At 36.2% G+C, this 16,909-nt stretch overlaps 1 protein-coding gene across 1 annotated transcript in view; it reads right to left on the bottom strand.

Annotated features, from left to right (window-relative positions):
- LOC123757771 (sacsin-like) overlaps nucleotides 1–12,145 on the bottom strand; it is a 138,012-nt gene extending 125,867 nt beyond the window's left edge. The window contains 2 exon segments of the mRNA XM_069338905.1: nucleotides 10,291–10,343; nucleotides 12,056–12,145. Of these exon segments, the coding sequence (XP_069195006.1) occupies nucleotides 10,291–10,294 (4 nt within the window). The 5' untranslated portion in view covers nucleotides 10,295–10,343; nucleotides 12,056–12,145.
- Between the last annotated feature and the right edge of the window lie 4,764 nt (nucleotides 12,146–16,909).

Genomic DNA, 16,909 nt, shown 5'->3' on the forward strand with positions numbered 1-16,909 from the left:
AAACGTCAGTCATCAGTATAGTGTCAATACATGTCATCAGTATAGTGTCAATACATGTCATCAGTATAGTGTCAATACATGTCATCAGTATAGTGTCAATACATGTCATCAGTATAGTGTCAATACATGTCATCAGTATAGTGTCAATACATCAGTCATCAGTAGTGTCAATACACCAGTCATCAGAAGTGTTAATACATCAGTCATCAGTTTTGTGACTACATCAATCAGTATAGTGACATCATTTATCAGTATAGTGTGATTACATCAGTCATCAATATAGTGTGAATACATCAGTCATCTGAAGAGTCAATACATCAGTCATCAGAAGTATCTATATATCAGTCATCAGTACAGTGTCAATACATCAGTTATCAGTATAGTGTCAATACATCAATCATCAGTATAGTGTCAATATGTCAGCCATCAATACATGTCAATATGTCAGTCATATTGACACAGAATAGTGTCAATATTGACACTATCATCAGTATAGTGTCAATACATCAGTATAATGTCAATAAGTCAGTTATCAGTAGTGTCAATACATCAGTCATCAGTATTTATTTATTTATATATATATAAGAAGGTACATTGGATTTGTGAAAATTCATAGCATGGTGTTTACAATCTTGTAAAGCCACTAGTACGCAAAGCATTTCGGGCTGGTCCTTAATCTAACAGATACTTTTAAGTAGGTAAATTCTAGCAAAATTAATAAAATGATAACAGATACATTGCAAGAAAAAAATGAGATGAGAGATTAGTAAGTATATTAAAGCACATTGGTATATTGAAGCTCTGATTGATTGCATTGACAGCTTGATTGGTAATTTAAAAAAGATTAATAGGCACCATACAGCAAATTGATAGCACATATAAAAAGACAGCAATGATCACAATGGTAAAGTTGTTCGAATTGGGTACATAAAGATTGGGAGATTGGGTAGCACTAGATACAGTGCAATTTTAAAGTAACAAGGTAAAAACCTATGATTAGGTACTTTTTAGTTTTGTTTTTGAATGATGCAAAAGTTAGAGAGCTTTTCAATTCATTAGGGAATGAGTTCCATAGACTGGGTCCGTTTATTTGCATAGAGTGTTTACACAGACTAAGTTTGACTCTGGGGATATCAAAGATATATTTATTTCTGGTATGGTGATAATGGGTCCTATTACATCTGTCCAGGGAGAGTTTCAGAGCAGGATTTGCATTTAAGAACAATGTTTTGTAATGTAGTTGACACAAGAGAATTTGTGGAGAGAGATCATGTATAGCATGTTTAGGAAGTTAAACAAGGGGCTGAGTGTTGTCTGAAAGCAGAGTTTGTTATTATTCTGATAGCAGATTTTTGCTGGTTAATGATGGATTTGAGGTGGTTTGCAGTGGTTGAACCCATTGCACAGATACCATAATTAGGATAGGGATAGATTAGTGCATAGTATAGAGATATGAGAGCAGATTTAGGTACATAATATCTGATTTTGGAGAGTATACCAACTGTTTTAGAGACTTTCTCAGTTATGTGTTGTATGTGGGTGCTGAAGTTGAGTCTCTTGTCTAGGAATAGGCCAAGAAACTTTCCATCATTTTTATTTCTAATGTTTACATTGTCTATCTGTATGCATCAATATGTCAGTCATCAGAATTGGTGTCATGACGTCAGTCATCAGTATATGTCAATACATCACTCATCTTTATAGTGTCAATTAATCAGTCATCAGTAAAGTGTCAATATGTCAGTCATATATATAGTGAAAATATGAGTCATCTGAAAAGTGTCATTACATCAGTCATCAGTAGTCAATACATCATCAGTACTGCCAATACATCAGTAATGTCAATACAGCAGTCATCAGTGTACTGTTGTTACATCATTCATCAATACAGTCATTACATCAGTCATCAGTAGTGTCAATTCCTCAGTCATCAGTAGTGTCATTCCTCAGTCATCAGTATAGTGTTAATACATCAGTCATCAGTATAGTGTCAATACATCAGTCATCATTAGTGTCAATACATCAGCCATCAGAAGTGTCAATATGTCAGCCATCAACACGTATCAATACGTTAATCATCACTATGTCAGTCAACATAATAGTGTCATTATGTCAGTTGATCATCAGTATAGTGTGAATATGTCAGTTATCAGAATAGTCTCAATTTATCTTTTATCTTTATCATTTATCAATTCTGATTGAAATTACCTACTTAAAATTATCTGCTAGATTAAGGGCCTGCCCGAAACGCTGTGCGTACTAGTGGCTTTACAAGAATGTAAATACTGTACTATCCAATGTATTCTCACAACTGTTGCCACATCAGTCATCGGTATGTGTCAGTCATCAGCATGTCGGTCATCAGTAGAGTGTCAATACGTCAGTCATCAATATAGTGTCAGTACATCAGTCAGAATGTGTCAATATGCCAGTCATCAGAATGCATCAATATATCATCATAAGGATAGTGCCAATACATCAGCCATCAGTATAATGTCATTATATTAATCATCAGTATAATGTCAATACATCAGTAGTATCAATATGTCAGTCATCAGTATACTGTCAATAGGTCAACCATCAGTATGTGTCAATAATTCAGCCATCAGTATAGGTCAGTACGTCAGTCATCAATTTGGTGTCAATACCTCAGTCATCAGTATACTGTCATTACATCAGTCATCAGTATACTGTTGTTGCATCAGTCACCAATATAGTGTCAATATGTCTCATCAATACGATCTCAATATGCCACCCATCAGTATAGTGTCAATACATCAGTCATCAGCAGTGTCACTATGTCAGTCATCAAGAGTGTCAATACATCAGCCATCAGAATGTGTCAATACATCAGCCATCAGTATGAGTCGATACATCAGTCATTAGTGTAGTGTCAATATGTCAGTCATCAGTATAGTGTCAGTCATCAATATGTGTCAGTAATCAGCATGTCAGTCAACAGAATAGTGCAAATACGTCAGTCATCAGTATAGTTATTACATCAGTCCTCAATATGTCAGTAATCAGAATGTCAGTCTCAATAGAATAGTGTCAATACGTCAGTCATCAGTATACTGTCGTTACATTAGTTATCAGTATACTTTTTTTAGATATATACAAGAGTTATTACCGGGGGGTGGGGGACCGGCTTCGCTGGCCTGCGGAGTGGGGGTGCTGCGCGGGATCCCCAAGTCTAGGGCTGCCCGCAGCTACTTACAATATGTCAAGTGCTCACTTTTAGTGCAAGTTGGGGGTTGCAGACTTTACATGTAAACTAGGCACTAGCATATCATTACCCCTGGAAATTCTTATCCATTCTTTTCTATGCCCTCTGTGTATACAGAATATATTTTATACATACTGTACTGGCTGTGCCACTCAATTAACTCTGGCATTGTTTTTAATTATAGTATTAAGCTGATTGCGAGTACTGCAACATTGCTTCGGCTAGCTGGCACTAGGCACGGTTAATGTCCTACGACTTATTCCATTAGTTGCATCTTTGCAGTACTGGCATTCTACTCAAGTCATGTTACACGACATCTTTTATATTGTGGTACAGCAGTTGCTCTGTAAACATTATTTAATAAATTAAGGTCCCCCCACTCCTGGCTTGTTTTTTCTCCCCGATCAGAAATTACATTCTTTTACAGCCACTAGTATGTGTTGCATTTCGGGAAAGTCCCTGGAATACGACCCCCACAAAGAATCGTTGTTACAGCCAAATACTGTACCCATTTTACTGTTGAGTTAAACAGAGGCTTCAGTTAAGGATTTGCGCCCAGTAAATCCTCCCCGGCCAGGATACGAACCCATGACAAAGAGCTCGCAGAATGCCAGGCAACTGTCTTACCACTACATCACAGACTGTCATTGCATCAGTCACCGATATGGGGCCAATATGTCTTTCATCAATACAATCTCAATATGCCACCCATCAGTATAGTGTTAATACATCAGTCATCAGAATAGTGCCAATAAATCAGTCATCAGTATATTGTCAATACATCAGTCATCGGTAGTGTCAATATGTCAGTCATCAAGTGTGTCAATACATCAGCCATCAGTATGTCTCAATACGTCAGCCATCAGTATGAGTCAATACATCAGTCATTTGTAGTGTCAATTTGTCAGTCATCAGTATAGTGTCAGCCATCAATGTGTCAGTAATTAGCATGTCAGTCAACAGAATATACATCAGCCATCAGTATAGTCATTACATCAGTAGTGTCTATACCTCAGTCATCAGTAGTGTCATTACATCAGTCATCAGTATAGTGACAATACGTCAGTGATCAGTATAGTGTCAATACATCAGTCATCAGTATGGTGTTAATATATCAGTCATCAGTATAATGCCAATATGTCAGTCATCAGTATAGTCTCACTAAGTCAGTCATCGGTATAGTCTCAATAAGTCAGTCATCAATGGTGGAAATACGTCAGCCATCAGTATAGTGTCAAAACATCAGTCATTAGTAGTGTCAGTACATCAGTATAGTGTCAATACGTCAGTCATCAGAAGTCTCAATACATCAGTCATCAGAAGTGTCAATACATCAGTCATCAGAAGTGTCAATATATTGACACATATTGACACTAGTCATCACTAGTGTCAATATGTCATCAGTAGTGTCAAAACATCAGTCATCAATATAGTGGCAATATATCAGTCATCAATATAGTGTCAATGCATCAGTCATCAGTATAGTGTCAATATATCAGTATAGTGTCAATACATCAGTCATCAGTATGCATCAATACGTCAGTCAACAGTAAGTGTCAATATGTCAGCATCAGCATTGTGTCAATACATCTATCAGTATAGTTTTAATACATCAGTCATCAGTATAGTGTCAACACATCAGTCATCAGTATAGTGTTAATACATCAATCATCAGTATAGTGTTATTATATCAATCAGTATAGCCAATATATCAGTCATATATATAGTGACAATATGTCAGTCATCAGTATAGTGTTATTATATCAATCAGTATAGCCAATATATCAGTCATCAATATACAGTAGTGACAATATGTGTCATGAGTATAGTGTCAATAAATCAGTATAGTGTTATTACAGCAATCAGTACAGCCATTACATCAGTCATCAGTATAGTGTTATTACAGCAATCAGTACAGCCATTACATCAGTCATCAGTATGCATCAATACGTCAGTCATCTGTATAGTGTCAGTACATCAGTCATCAGTAGTGTCAAAAGATCAGTTATCAGTAAGTGTCAATATATCAGCCATCAGTATTACTTCAATATGTCATCATCAGAAGTGTCACTATATCAGTCATCAGTAGTGTCAATACATCAGTCATCAGTATAGTGTCAACACGTCAGTCATCAGTATAGTGTTATTTTAACAGTGCAAGTGTTTGACACTGTTCCACGTTGTAATGTGTGTGTATGTGTATATGTGAAATTACCTAAGTGTAGTTACAGGATGAGAGCTACACTCGTGGTGTCCCGTCTTCCCAGCACTCTTTGTCATATAACGCTTTGAAACTACTGACAATCTTGGCCTCCACCACCTTCTCACCTAACTTGTTCCCTCCGTCTACCACTCTGTTTGCGAAAGTGAATTTTCTTATATTTCTTCGGCATCTGTGTTTAGCTAGTTTATATCTATTCAGATTCAGATTCAGATTCAGATGTTTATTCAGGTAAGGAATATACATACAAGTGATGTTACATTAATGGATTGATATATAGATAGAGCTAGTACATACAATGCCTAAAGCCACTATTACGCAATGCGTTTCGGGCAAGAAAACATTAATATCTAGAACTTAATACTAATTGAGCATAAAGAATAAAAGATGTTGAGAACAAATACAAATAAAGATAAAAAAAAGGGGAACATGACTGAAAAAGCAGCACAAATACAATAGGTTGACAAAGTGTTGATTAAAAAAAAAAAAAAAAAAAAAAAAATAACAGACATGGGTTGACAATAGAGGAGTGAGGTAGATTACAGGGAATTTATTAGGTAGTGTTTAGTTTTTATCTTAAACTGGTTGAGAGAGGTACAGTCTTTAACATGGTTGGGAAGGTCATTCCACATTCTGGGCCCCTTGATTTGCAGAGCATTTCTAGTTTGATTAAGACGTACTCTAGGAATATCAAAACTGTATTTATTTCTGGTGTGGTGCTCATGGGTTCTGTTACAACCTTCTATGAAGCTTTTAAGATCAGGATTGGCATTATAGTTTAGCGTTTTATATATGTATAATACACATGAGAGAATGTGCAGTGACTTAATATCTAACATATTAAGAGATTTGAGTAGGGGTACCGAGTGATGTCTGGGGCCAGAGTTGGATATTGTTCTAATAGCGGCTTTGTGTTGGGTAATTAGAGGACGTAAGTGATTTTGGGTAGTAGAACCCCAAGCACAAATACCATAGTTGAGATAAGGATAGATAAGGGAGTAATAGAGAGTCACCAGGGCAGGGCGTGGTACATAATATCTGATCTTAGAAAGAATGCCCACAGTTTTTGAAACTTTTTTTGATATATTTAGAATGTGTCCCTGGAAATTCAGCTTGTGGTCAATGAGAATGCCAAGGAATTTGCCATCTAATTTGTTACAAATTTGGGTATTGTTTATTTTGAGATTTATAAGACTAGAGGATTTATTGCCAAACAGAATATAGAAGGTTTTGTCAATGTTAAGGGTGAGTTTGTTGGCAGTTAGCCAAAGATGGACTTTATTTAGCTCTATGACCTCTTGTTCTTAAAGTTCCAGGTCTCAGGAAATCTTCCCTATCAATTTTATCAATTCATGTTACTATTTTGTATGTAGTGATCATATCACCTCTTTTTCTTCTGTCTTCCAGTTTTGGCATATTTAATGCCTCTAACCTCTCTTCGTAGCTCTTGCTTTTCAGTTCTGGGAGCCACTTAGTAGCATGTCTTTGCACCTTTTCCAGTTTGTTGATGTGCTTCTTAAGATATGGGCACCACACAACCGCTGCATATTCTAGCTTTGGCCTAACAAAAGTCATGAACAATTTCTTTAGTATATCGCCATCCATGTATTTAAATGCAATTCTGAAGTTAGAAAGTGTGGCATAGGCTCCTCGCACACTATTCTTTATGTGGTCCTCAGGTGATAGTTTTCTATCTAGAACCACCCCTAGATCTCTTTCTTTATCAGAATTATTTAAAGATTTCTCACATAATATATAGGTTGTGTGGGGTCTATGTTCTCCTATTCCACATTCCATAACATGACATTTATTAACATTAAATTCCATTTGCCAAGTGGTGCTCCATATACTTATTTTGTCCAGGTCTTCTTGAAGGGCATGACAATCATCTAAGTTTCTTATCCTTCCTATTATCTTAGCATCATCAGCAAACATGTTCATATAATTCTGTATACCAATTGGTAGATCATTTATGTACACAATAAACATCACTGGTGCAAGAACTGAACCCTGTGGTACTCCACTTGTGACATTTCTCCAGTCCGATACATTGCCTCTGATCACTGCCCTCATTTTTCTATCAGTCAGAAAATTTTTCATTCATGTTAGAAGCATACCTGTCACCCCTCCAAATTTTTCAGTTTCCAGAACAACCTCTTATGTGGAACTCTGTCAAAAGCCTTTTTTAGGTCCAGATAGATGCAGTCAACCCAACCATCTCTTTCCTGTAATATCTCTGTTGCTCGATCATAGAAACTGAGTAAATTCGATACACAGGATCTTCCAGATCGAAAACCATACTGTCTGTCTGATATTATATCATTTCTCTCCAGGTGTTCTACCCATTTAGTTTTAATTATTTTTTCCAATATTTTGACTATTACACTTGTAAATGATGCCGGTCTATAATTGAGGGGGTCTTCCCTGCTTCCACTTTTGTAGATTGGAACTATGTTAGCCTTTTTCCACACATCAGCTACAACCGGTCCGTCTAATTACCACAAGCTACACAAGCTTCAGAAAGCTTATGTTAGTAATGAATAAATATGATATATTTACTCATTATAATGTTGGTGCTGAATGTACAACACGAGAAAACATAATTTTAATCTGAATTAGTATATTTTTATTAAGAAATTAGACGAAAATAAAGAGCTGGTGACGCCAAATAAAGTCGACGATCCAAGCGTCGGTTAGGTTAGGTTAGGTTAGGTTAGGTTTAGTTAGGTTTGGTTTGGTTAGGTTTAGTTAGGTTTGGTTTGGTTAAGTTAGGTTTGGTTAAGTTAGGTTAGGTTAGGTTAGTTTAGGTCAGCCTAACCTAACATATCATATTTATTCATTACTAACGTATTGCCAGGAAGCTTTCTGAAGCTTGTGGTAATTAGACGGACCCTTCGATCGACCTGGGGTTAGTATGAAAATGTTAGCCATTAAATTTCCGTTTTCTCTAATAGGCACATGGCCTATTTGAGAAAACGGCATTGTATTGTAACTTAGAGGAGAGACTATTGAGTTGTTGACACGAGGGTAATCGCCCACTTCACACACTCTTGGTGTGGGCCGCGATCATGATTCTACATTTATATGCATATGTCTGTGTACGGAATTTTATTGCGAGTTCAGTGATATATAACGCTGTAGGACTAATGTGGAGCTGACAACAAACAAAAGAGTATGAACATTTTGTTGCTGTTTGGGCGTCATGGCGAGTGATCTACGTTTTATTTATTTCGTGGTGGAATAGCTAATGCTTTGGTGACATGTTATGTATATGATCTTGTAGAGAATGTTATTGCCAACACATTGATACTAAAATGAAATACGTAGCTCGAGAATTAGTGTCAGGAGAGTGAAAAGATTACACACTTTTTGGTGTTTACGCTCCAGAGCCCAAAACGCCGCGCGCACAATGCACTACAGGGTTTTTTTTTTCACGGGAGCCCGCGCGCTTTAAAGTGCTAACAGTAGTATCAATACATCAGTCATCAATATAGTGTCAATACGTCAGTCATCAATATAGTGTCAATACGTCAGTCATCAATATAGTGTCAATACGTCAGTCATCAATATAGTGTCAATACGTCAGTCATCAATATAGTGTCAATACGTCAGTCATCAATATAGTGTCAATACGTCAGTCATCAATATAGTGTAAATACGTCAGTCATCGGTATAATGTCAATAGCTGTCATGTCAAGCAGGCTGTTAATATGTTACCTCAAGTGTTTTGATCATTATAATATTTAACAGTCTTCGAGAAATTCAATGTACTGCTAGTTTGCCGCGCACAAGGAACATAGATTCCTAACCGCTCGTGTGTGTGTACAGACTTGTGGGAGAATCTGAGGATGCCAGCAGGACGCGTGTCGAACAGGAAGCAAACCCGATTAGAGAGACCCAGCCAGCCCACACATGCAGTTGCCACCTAATCCCCTGACCCATCCTTATTACTTTTTTTAACGCATTTGCTTTTGCACCTTTTACATACTTTCATACATTTAAATGTCCTACATTTACACACATTTATAAAGCCTACATTATATATATACATCCAAACATTCTTTTATAAATATGGTCTCGCAATTTACATACATTCCTATTGCTTGGATGCATATACAAGCTTGAATTCACACGCACTTATACATATACCTCTGGGCCACCATTTTTCTAGTGGCCTCGACCAGGACAGAAAGCCGGCGGTTTGTCAAAGATATTCCCTATTATCCTAGTGAAATTTTCCTGCTGGAATTTCAATTGCTCCATTGTCTTAGTATTTGCTGCTTCAGCGGTTCTAAGGGACATTGATTTGAATTTTTTTTTTATTTATTTTACCCTTTGAGGGGCGAGTTTGTTGAAGTCACTCATCCTGTGAGTGGACATATCGTCATAGCAGCATGTACAACATCCCCCAATAGAAAGAAAACCCGCTGGGGTGTTCATCCTCATATGAATTGTAACTTGGCCTAAACACAATTATCATTTTGACAGTTTAGCACTGATTCTTATAACTGTTTGCCAGCTCACTTTGCAGTAAATTTGTAAATAGATTAGCAGCTCATTATGCTAAGAAAATGAGCAAAGTGACGATTAATGTGAACCGTGGGAAAGGAAGAACACTTAGCCTTCTAAAAGGCCTGAAAAAATCACCTGGACAAATGGGGAACATCTGACAAGCCGCCGGCTTCCTGTCCCCGTCGAGGAAACTAGTGTAGTGGTCGGTAGGTAAATTCAGAGTTCTCAGTCCTTTCCCTCATGATTACTCAATTCTCTCTAGATTATGAAAAGCATATGACAATCATTACATATAATTTATAGCACTATTACATAAATGATAAAAACTTACCCATTGTTATAATTTAAATTGTTTACTTCCAAAAGACACTCTGCACTCCAAATCTGAAACATAATTGCATTTTAATTAAAATTTGCTTGAAAAATTAATTGTAATTAAGGTGCAAATAATTTTAAAAACTAGTTATAGTTGCGCCCTAAAATCATCGCAAGGTAACCGCAAAAGCAATCATGAGAGATACCCAATCCCTACTATCCCAGTATACCTCACGATATAGTTGTATACAAAACAAATCTGAAATGAAAGTGTCCACACGCTCGTTTTTGGGAGGGAAAGGAGGGGCAGGGGGGGGAGGATGAACACAAAGACAGTAGAAGCAAGAACATAAGCTTATATTCGTGCATGTAATAGCCTATTAATATCCAATCATCCACTTGTTCATCTCAATCACGTCCTGTATCACCTCACCATGAGAATAGGCGTCGCTCTTGCTAAAGCCTTGTAAAAAACACCCAACGACTGCAGCTGCATTAGATGCAAATTGTAATGCAATTGACTGATGAAAAACTAATTCTGATCTCTTACCACAGCGGGTGTCCTTGAGAGATCGAGATGTTGGGTAAATACTCCCAAGTTTCGATCTCTTAAGGATCAGCGTGGTCAAGCGGTCAGCGCACTAGTTGAGTACAGGTACGCGAACATCTGTGCCTTCTGGGTTCGAGTCTCTTGCAGGGGTTGAGTCCTTCGTATGTTTCCCTTTGACTTGTGGTTTAGGCAAGTTTACATATTATATATATATATATATATAATATATATATATATATATATATATATGCGAACAAGCCTGAATGGTCCCCAGGACCAGACCCCATATATATATATATATATATATATATATATATATATATATATATATATATATATATATTATATATATATATATATATATATATATATATAATATATATATATATATATATATATATTTATATATATATAATATATAATATATATATATATTTATATCTATATAATATATATATTATATATATATATATATATATATATATATATAGATATAAATAATATATAAATAATATATAATATTATAATATATATATATATATATATATAGATATAAATATATAGATATAAATATATATATATATATATATATATATATATATATATATATATTTATATATTTATATATATATATATATATATATATATATATATTTATATATATATATATATATATATTTATAATATATATATATATTTATATATATATATATGATATTATATATATATTATATATATAATATATATATATATATATATATATATATTATATATATTATATATATTATATATTATATATATTATATAATATATTATTATATATTATTATATAATATATATATATATAATATATAATAATATATATATATATATATATATATAATATATAATATATATAATATATATATATATATATATATATATATATATATATATATATATTTAAAATAAAGTTAGATAAATATACACACATACCAAAAGAATAGGGGTGGTAGAAGAAAATATCAGTGTTCAGTGAGGATACACAAGGTCTTCTCTGAGTACTCTTTATTTTCTTCTCCGAGGCTATGGGTCCCTACACTTGCACCAGAGGTGGTACCTCTTCTATATGTAAAAAAAATTATTATATATATATATATATATATATATAATATATATATATATTAATATATATATATTATATATATATATATAATATATATAATATATATATATATATATTATATCTTACCTTATCATGTTGCAGCGTTGAGCGAACAACCCTCCGTCCACAACGCTGGTCACCAGCCCACTGAGTAACTGGTGGGACGAAACTCCCTGCAATCTCTTGGGTAATACAGTTGCCAATTCGACTATTTTTTATGTTTATAGAGAAAGTTGTGTCTTAAATGTCGTATTGCAGTTTATTCTATATATGTATAATTATATATCTTATATTAAATATATGTTTGTTTTTAGGTGAGTAATCAGACGGTCCATTAGTCAGGTGTTTTTATTGCCGAAAAATTTAAACATGGCAAATATTTCCTTCTCTTTCTTTCTTTTAACCTGTATTAGTCGTGTACAGAATACGTGTCATTTTAGCCAAGACGCTATCATCTACTCACGCTTTCCTGGAAAAACAACAAGCATTTGCACTTTTCTAGTAAGCTACGACACATAAGCAACGGTTCCAAGCTCAACACTTTAGAACAGAACACTATTGTTCACGGTTATAAACTCATGGAACCGCCTACCCGCCGAAACCGGAAATGCCAAAACTGCTTTATTTCAAAAGCCAGCTACACAAAACTTTGACAAGACGCCGGCTTCTTTATTGTGCGTCTATAATGTTTTTATGGCACAGGAGGCATATGAAGCCTATAATATATGAATTACTCTATAACTCTTTACTCTATCATTGTTTCGGGGGGACAGGAAGCCAGAGGGTATTCATATATATTTGGCTTATGTTGAAATCTCTCCCCCCCCCACCCCCCAGGTCGATTTACTGACGTCGCCCAGGATGCAACCCCACAAGCTAATTTCTGAGTACGTATTTACTGCTAGGTGAACACATGCATTCGGTGAAAGGAAATGTCCAATCCAACCATTTCTGTCCCGTCCGGGATTCGAACCCGGAATTCTTGATTGTGCGTCGAGAAGAAACCCGACTATACTACCGGGACCCTTACGGTCCCAGTAGCAGAGTAGAGACAAAGGAACAGTTGGAGGCGCGCACAGACGGGAACACGTCCAGTACCGGGACCCGCGCCATGTGGGACTACCCCACTCCCCCTCCCATCGGGGGGTGATGAACCCATGTGGAGTTTTATTTTTGGGGGGTTTATTTGGTTTATTTTTATTTTTGTTTGGTATTTGGTATGTATTTATTTGGTTTCTGGTATGTATTTATTGTTTTGTTTTTTATTTGGTTTACCTACTAAATGTGCATTGTGGTCTTCTGCACATTATATTTACAAGGGGCATAATACACTTATTATAATTTCCATTGCATTAAGTTGTGACGGTATACAGTATTACGAGGAAAGGCTATTGAAATTAAACCTCAAGTCACTGGAAGTCATTGGCAAGTCTTACCAGGCCCCGGCGCCTGCGGGGTAGGGGGGGGGTCCCAGGACTGACCCCCCCTACCCCTTACTCATCCGGCACAACTGTTTCAACTCATGATTTCCAGACAAATATGTAACCGGGTAATTATAAAGTAATTAGCTGTTAATTATTTAGGATTACTTGTGCATAGGATAGGCATCCTTCGTCATTATTGTTAAGTGAACCATTTATAATTCTCTGATGAATTCTCTAACCTTGTATACTTTAATGAACAAATCCACAAGGCCGTGTTCATTTGATATATCACGTTATTGTGATTTGTGTGTGTATTGTATTCTTTAGTTACGTATTAGTATGTTCGGGTGCATGTGCCCCTACTTAGATAAAATAGGTATACAAGTATAGTTAGCTTTTGGGGACTAATAATAGATATCTAATCTAGGACTAATAATATAGATACCACATACCATTACCCCTCATTTCTCCTAACCAACATTAATAAACCACCTCTAGATACAAGGAAGATAAGCTTTAGGCTGTACAATGAAACTTCTATAAGCAACTTTATTGCTGCTGCTGCTAATATAAACTGGGAGGCTGAATTAAGTGAGATAGTGAGCATCAACCTAGCAGTGCTAACATTTCTTCAGAAAACTCTGAACCTTTACAACTCCCACTGTCCAATGCTAACGAAACAAGTTACAAATAAAAGGTTAAACACTCCATGGCTTACAAAGGGTATACTTAAATCTATTAATAAAAAATTGACCTTGAGAAGAAGTATAGGTTAGGAGTCGTCTCCAAAGAATTTATAAAAGATTTACTCATTAATGCTGTCTGAAAGAATCAGAAGAGCCAAAATAAAATACTACGAAAATAAATTTACCCAAATTAAGGGCAACATTAAGAAAACATGGAGCACTGTCTCCCAGATATTAGGATCAAAAAATATTTTTAATAAAAAAACAATTCTATCCAATGACGATGGTGTGCTTTCGGCCTCAGACACTGCTATTGAATTCAATAGGTTCTTTTCATCCATTGGGACATCCCTTAATTGCTCATGATATTCCATCCTCACTCACTAATATTAAAGATTACCTTACAGGTAACTATCCACAGTCTCTGTACCTAGCTCCCGCTAATTCCTCTGATGTTAATGAGATAATCCTTTCCCTTAAAACTAAGTCAAGCGCCCTTGCTGAGATACCATCTCTAATTTACAAAAAAGCCTCCAGATTTCTAGCTCCTGCCATTGCATTGCTCTACACCAAATCACTTGAACCCCAACCCTTTCCGGATATTCTAAAAAAAGCGAGAGTAACCCCAGTCCACAAATGTGGTGATCTCACTGATATCTACTACGATTACAGACCTGGGGTAGAGGAGGGGGGGGGGGGAGAACTACCAAAGCCCACCAGAAGTGACACACAATGTGGGAAATCATTCATATTACCAAACATACAAGGCTTGAAACCAAAATCAAGAAATAAAGTTAAGTTCATAAATGGCCTCCTAATAGAATCGAACTCAATATTTGTTGCATTTACAGAAACCCACACAAAAGACCACATGGATAGTGAAATCTGGATTCCGAATTATAATCTATATAGATGTGACAGAGTAATTAGGTCAAGTGAAGGAGTAGGTCTGTATATTAAAGAGAGCTGGCATGCACAGAGCTCCTGAACTCGTCCAATGAGGTGGTAGAGGTACTTGGAATCTATGTAGAAAATATGAATCTACTTATTATTTTAATATACAAACCGCCAGATGCAACAGTTGAGGAATTCACTGAACAGATCCACAAAATAGAGAATATCCTTGATAACCTAGCAAACCCAGTACCAGACATCATCTTCCTTGGAGACTTCAATCTACCCAGTTTACAATGGAGAATAGTAAACAATAACATCATAGCAGGAAGTCAACCTGGAAATAACCAATCACAGGTCAGAGAACTACTGAGATTCTGTGACAAATTCTCGCTCAGTCAGCAGATTACAGAACCAACTAGGAACGAGAACACGCTGGACCTGATATTCACGAACAATGAGGAGCTAATCTGAGACATTACTGTCTCAGACACTACGTACTCGGACCACAAGCTCATTGAAGTGCAAACTAACATTAATAACGGTAGTAGGCCCAAGAGAAACAACAAGCGAGAAGGGCTATTTAATAAATTCAATTTTAATAATAAGAGGATAGACTGGGAGAAAATAAACAGGGAACTTACAAACATTCAATGGGAAAATGTTCTAAGTAATAATAATCCTACACAAGGAATAGAAAAACTGACTTCTGAAGCATATGAAGTCTGTCTGAAACATGTTCCTTTGAGGAAAGCCAGAAAGAGGTCCAATGTAGAAAGAGAACGCAGACGACATTACAAAAGGAGGAAAAATTAACGGAAGTGCTTAAGCAGACACGACTCTCCATACAGAGAAGAAATAATTTAAACAGGGAGATTGAAGAAATCGAACAGAGACTGAAGCATTCCTATCAGACTGAAGAAAGGCAACTAGAACAGAATGCAATTCAAGAAATAAGAAAAACCCAAAATATTTCTTCACATATGCTAAATCAAAAGCGAAAACCACTGCCAGTATTGGACCTATTCGTATTAGTGAAGGTTCATACACTGAGGATGACAAAGAAATTAGTGAAATCCTAAAAAAAAGCAGTATGAGGACATGTTTAGCACTCCGATACTCAGCATGAAAGTGGAAGATTCGGACAATTTCTTTATGAATGATACTCAAACACCTGTAAATATAACTGATATCACCACGAGCGTGGCAGATTTTGAAAGAGAAATTGACAATATGCCCATGCACTCAGCCCCGGGTCCAGACTCATGAAATTCAATATTTATAAAGAAATGCAAAGTGCCAGTAGCACAGGGCCTCGTAGTAAGGGGCCCTCGTAGCCTGGTGGATAGCGCGCAGGACTCGTAATTCTGTGGCGCGGGTTCGATTCCCGCACGAGGCAGAAACAAATGGGCAAAGTTTCTTTCACCCTAAGTGCCCCTGTTACCTAGCAGTAAATAGGTACCTGGGAGCTAGTCAGCTGTCACGGGCTGCTTCCTGGGGTGTGTGTGTGTGTGGTGTGGGAAAAAAAAAAAAAAAGTAGTTAGTAAACAGTTGATTGACAGTTGAGAGGCGGGCCGAAAGAGCAAAGCTCAACCCCCGCAAAAACACAACTAGTAAACACAGGCACTCAGTACAGTGTGGAGGAAGAGCTTGGACACGGGGGAGATACCAGATGCGCTTAAAGCAGCAGACATTGCCTCTCTACACAAGGGTGGTAGCAAAGCATTGGCAAAGAATTATAGACCAGTTGCACTAACGTCCCACATAATAAAAGTATTTGAAAGAATGATCAGGAGTCAGGTCACTAGATTCATGGAACCAATGACCTCCACAATCCAGGCCAACATGGATTTAGAGCAGGAAGATCATGCCTCTCACAGCTACTTGACCATTATGACAAAATCACTGAGGCATTAGAGGAAAAACATAATGCAGAT

This window comes from Procambarus clarkii, chromosome 40 (assembly GCF_040958095.1).
Source record: "Procambarus clarkii isolate CNS0578487 chromosome 40, FALCON_Pclarkii_2.0, whole genome shotgun sequence".
Taxonomy (NCBI): Eukaryota; Metazoa; Arthropoda; class Malacostraca; order Decapoda; family Cambaridae; genus Procambarus; species Procambarus clarkii.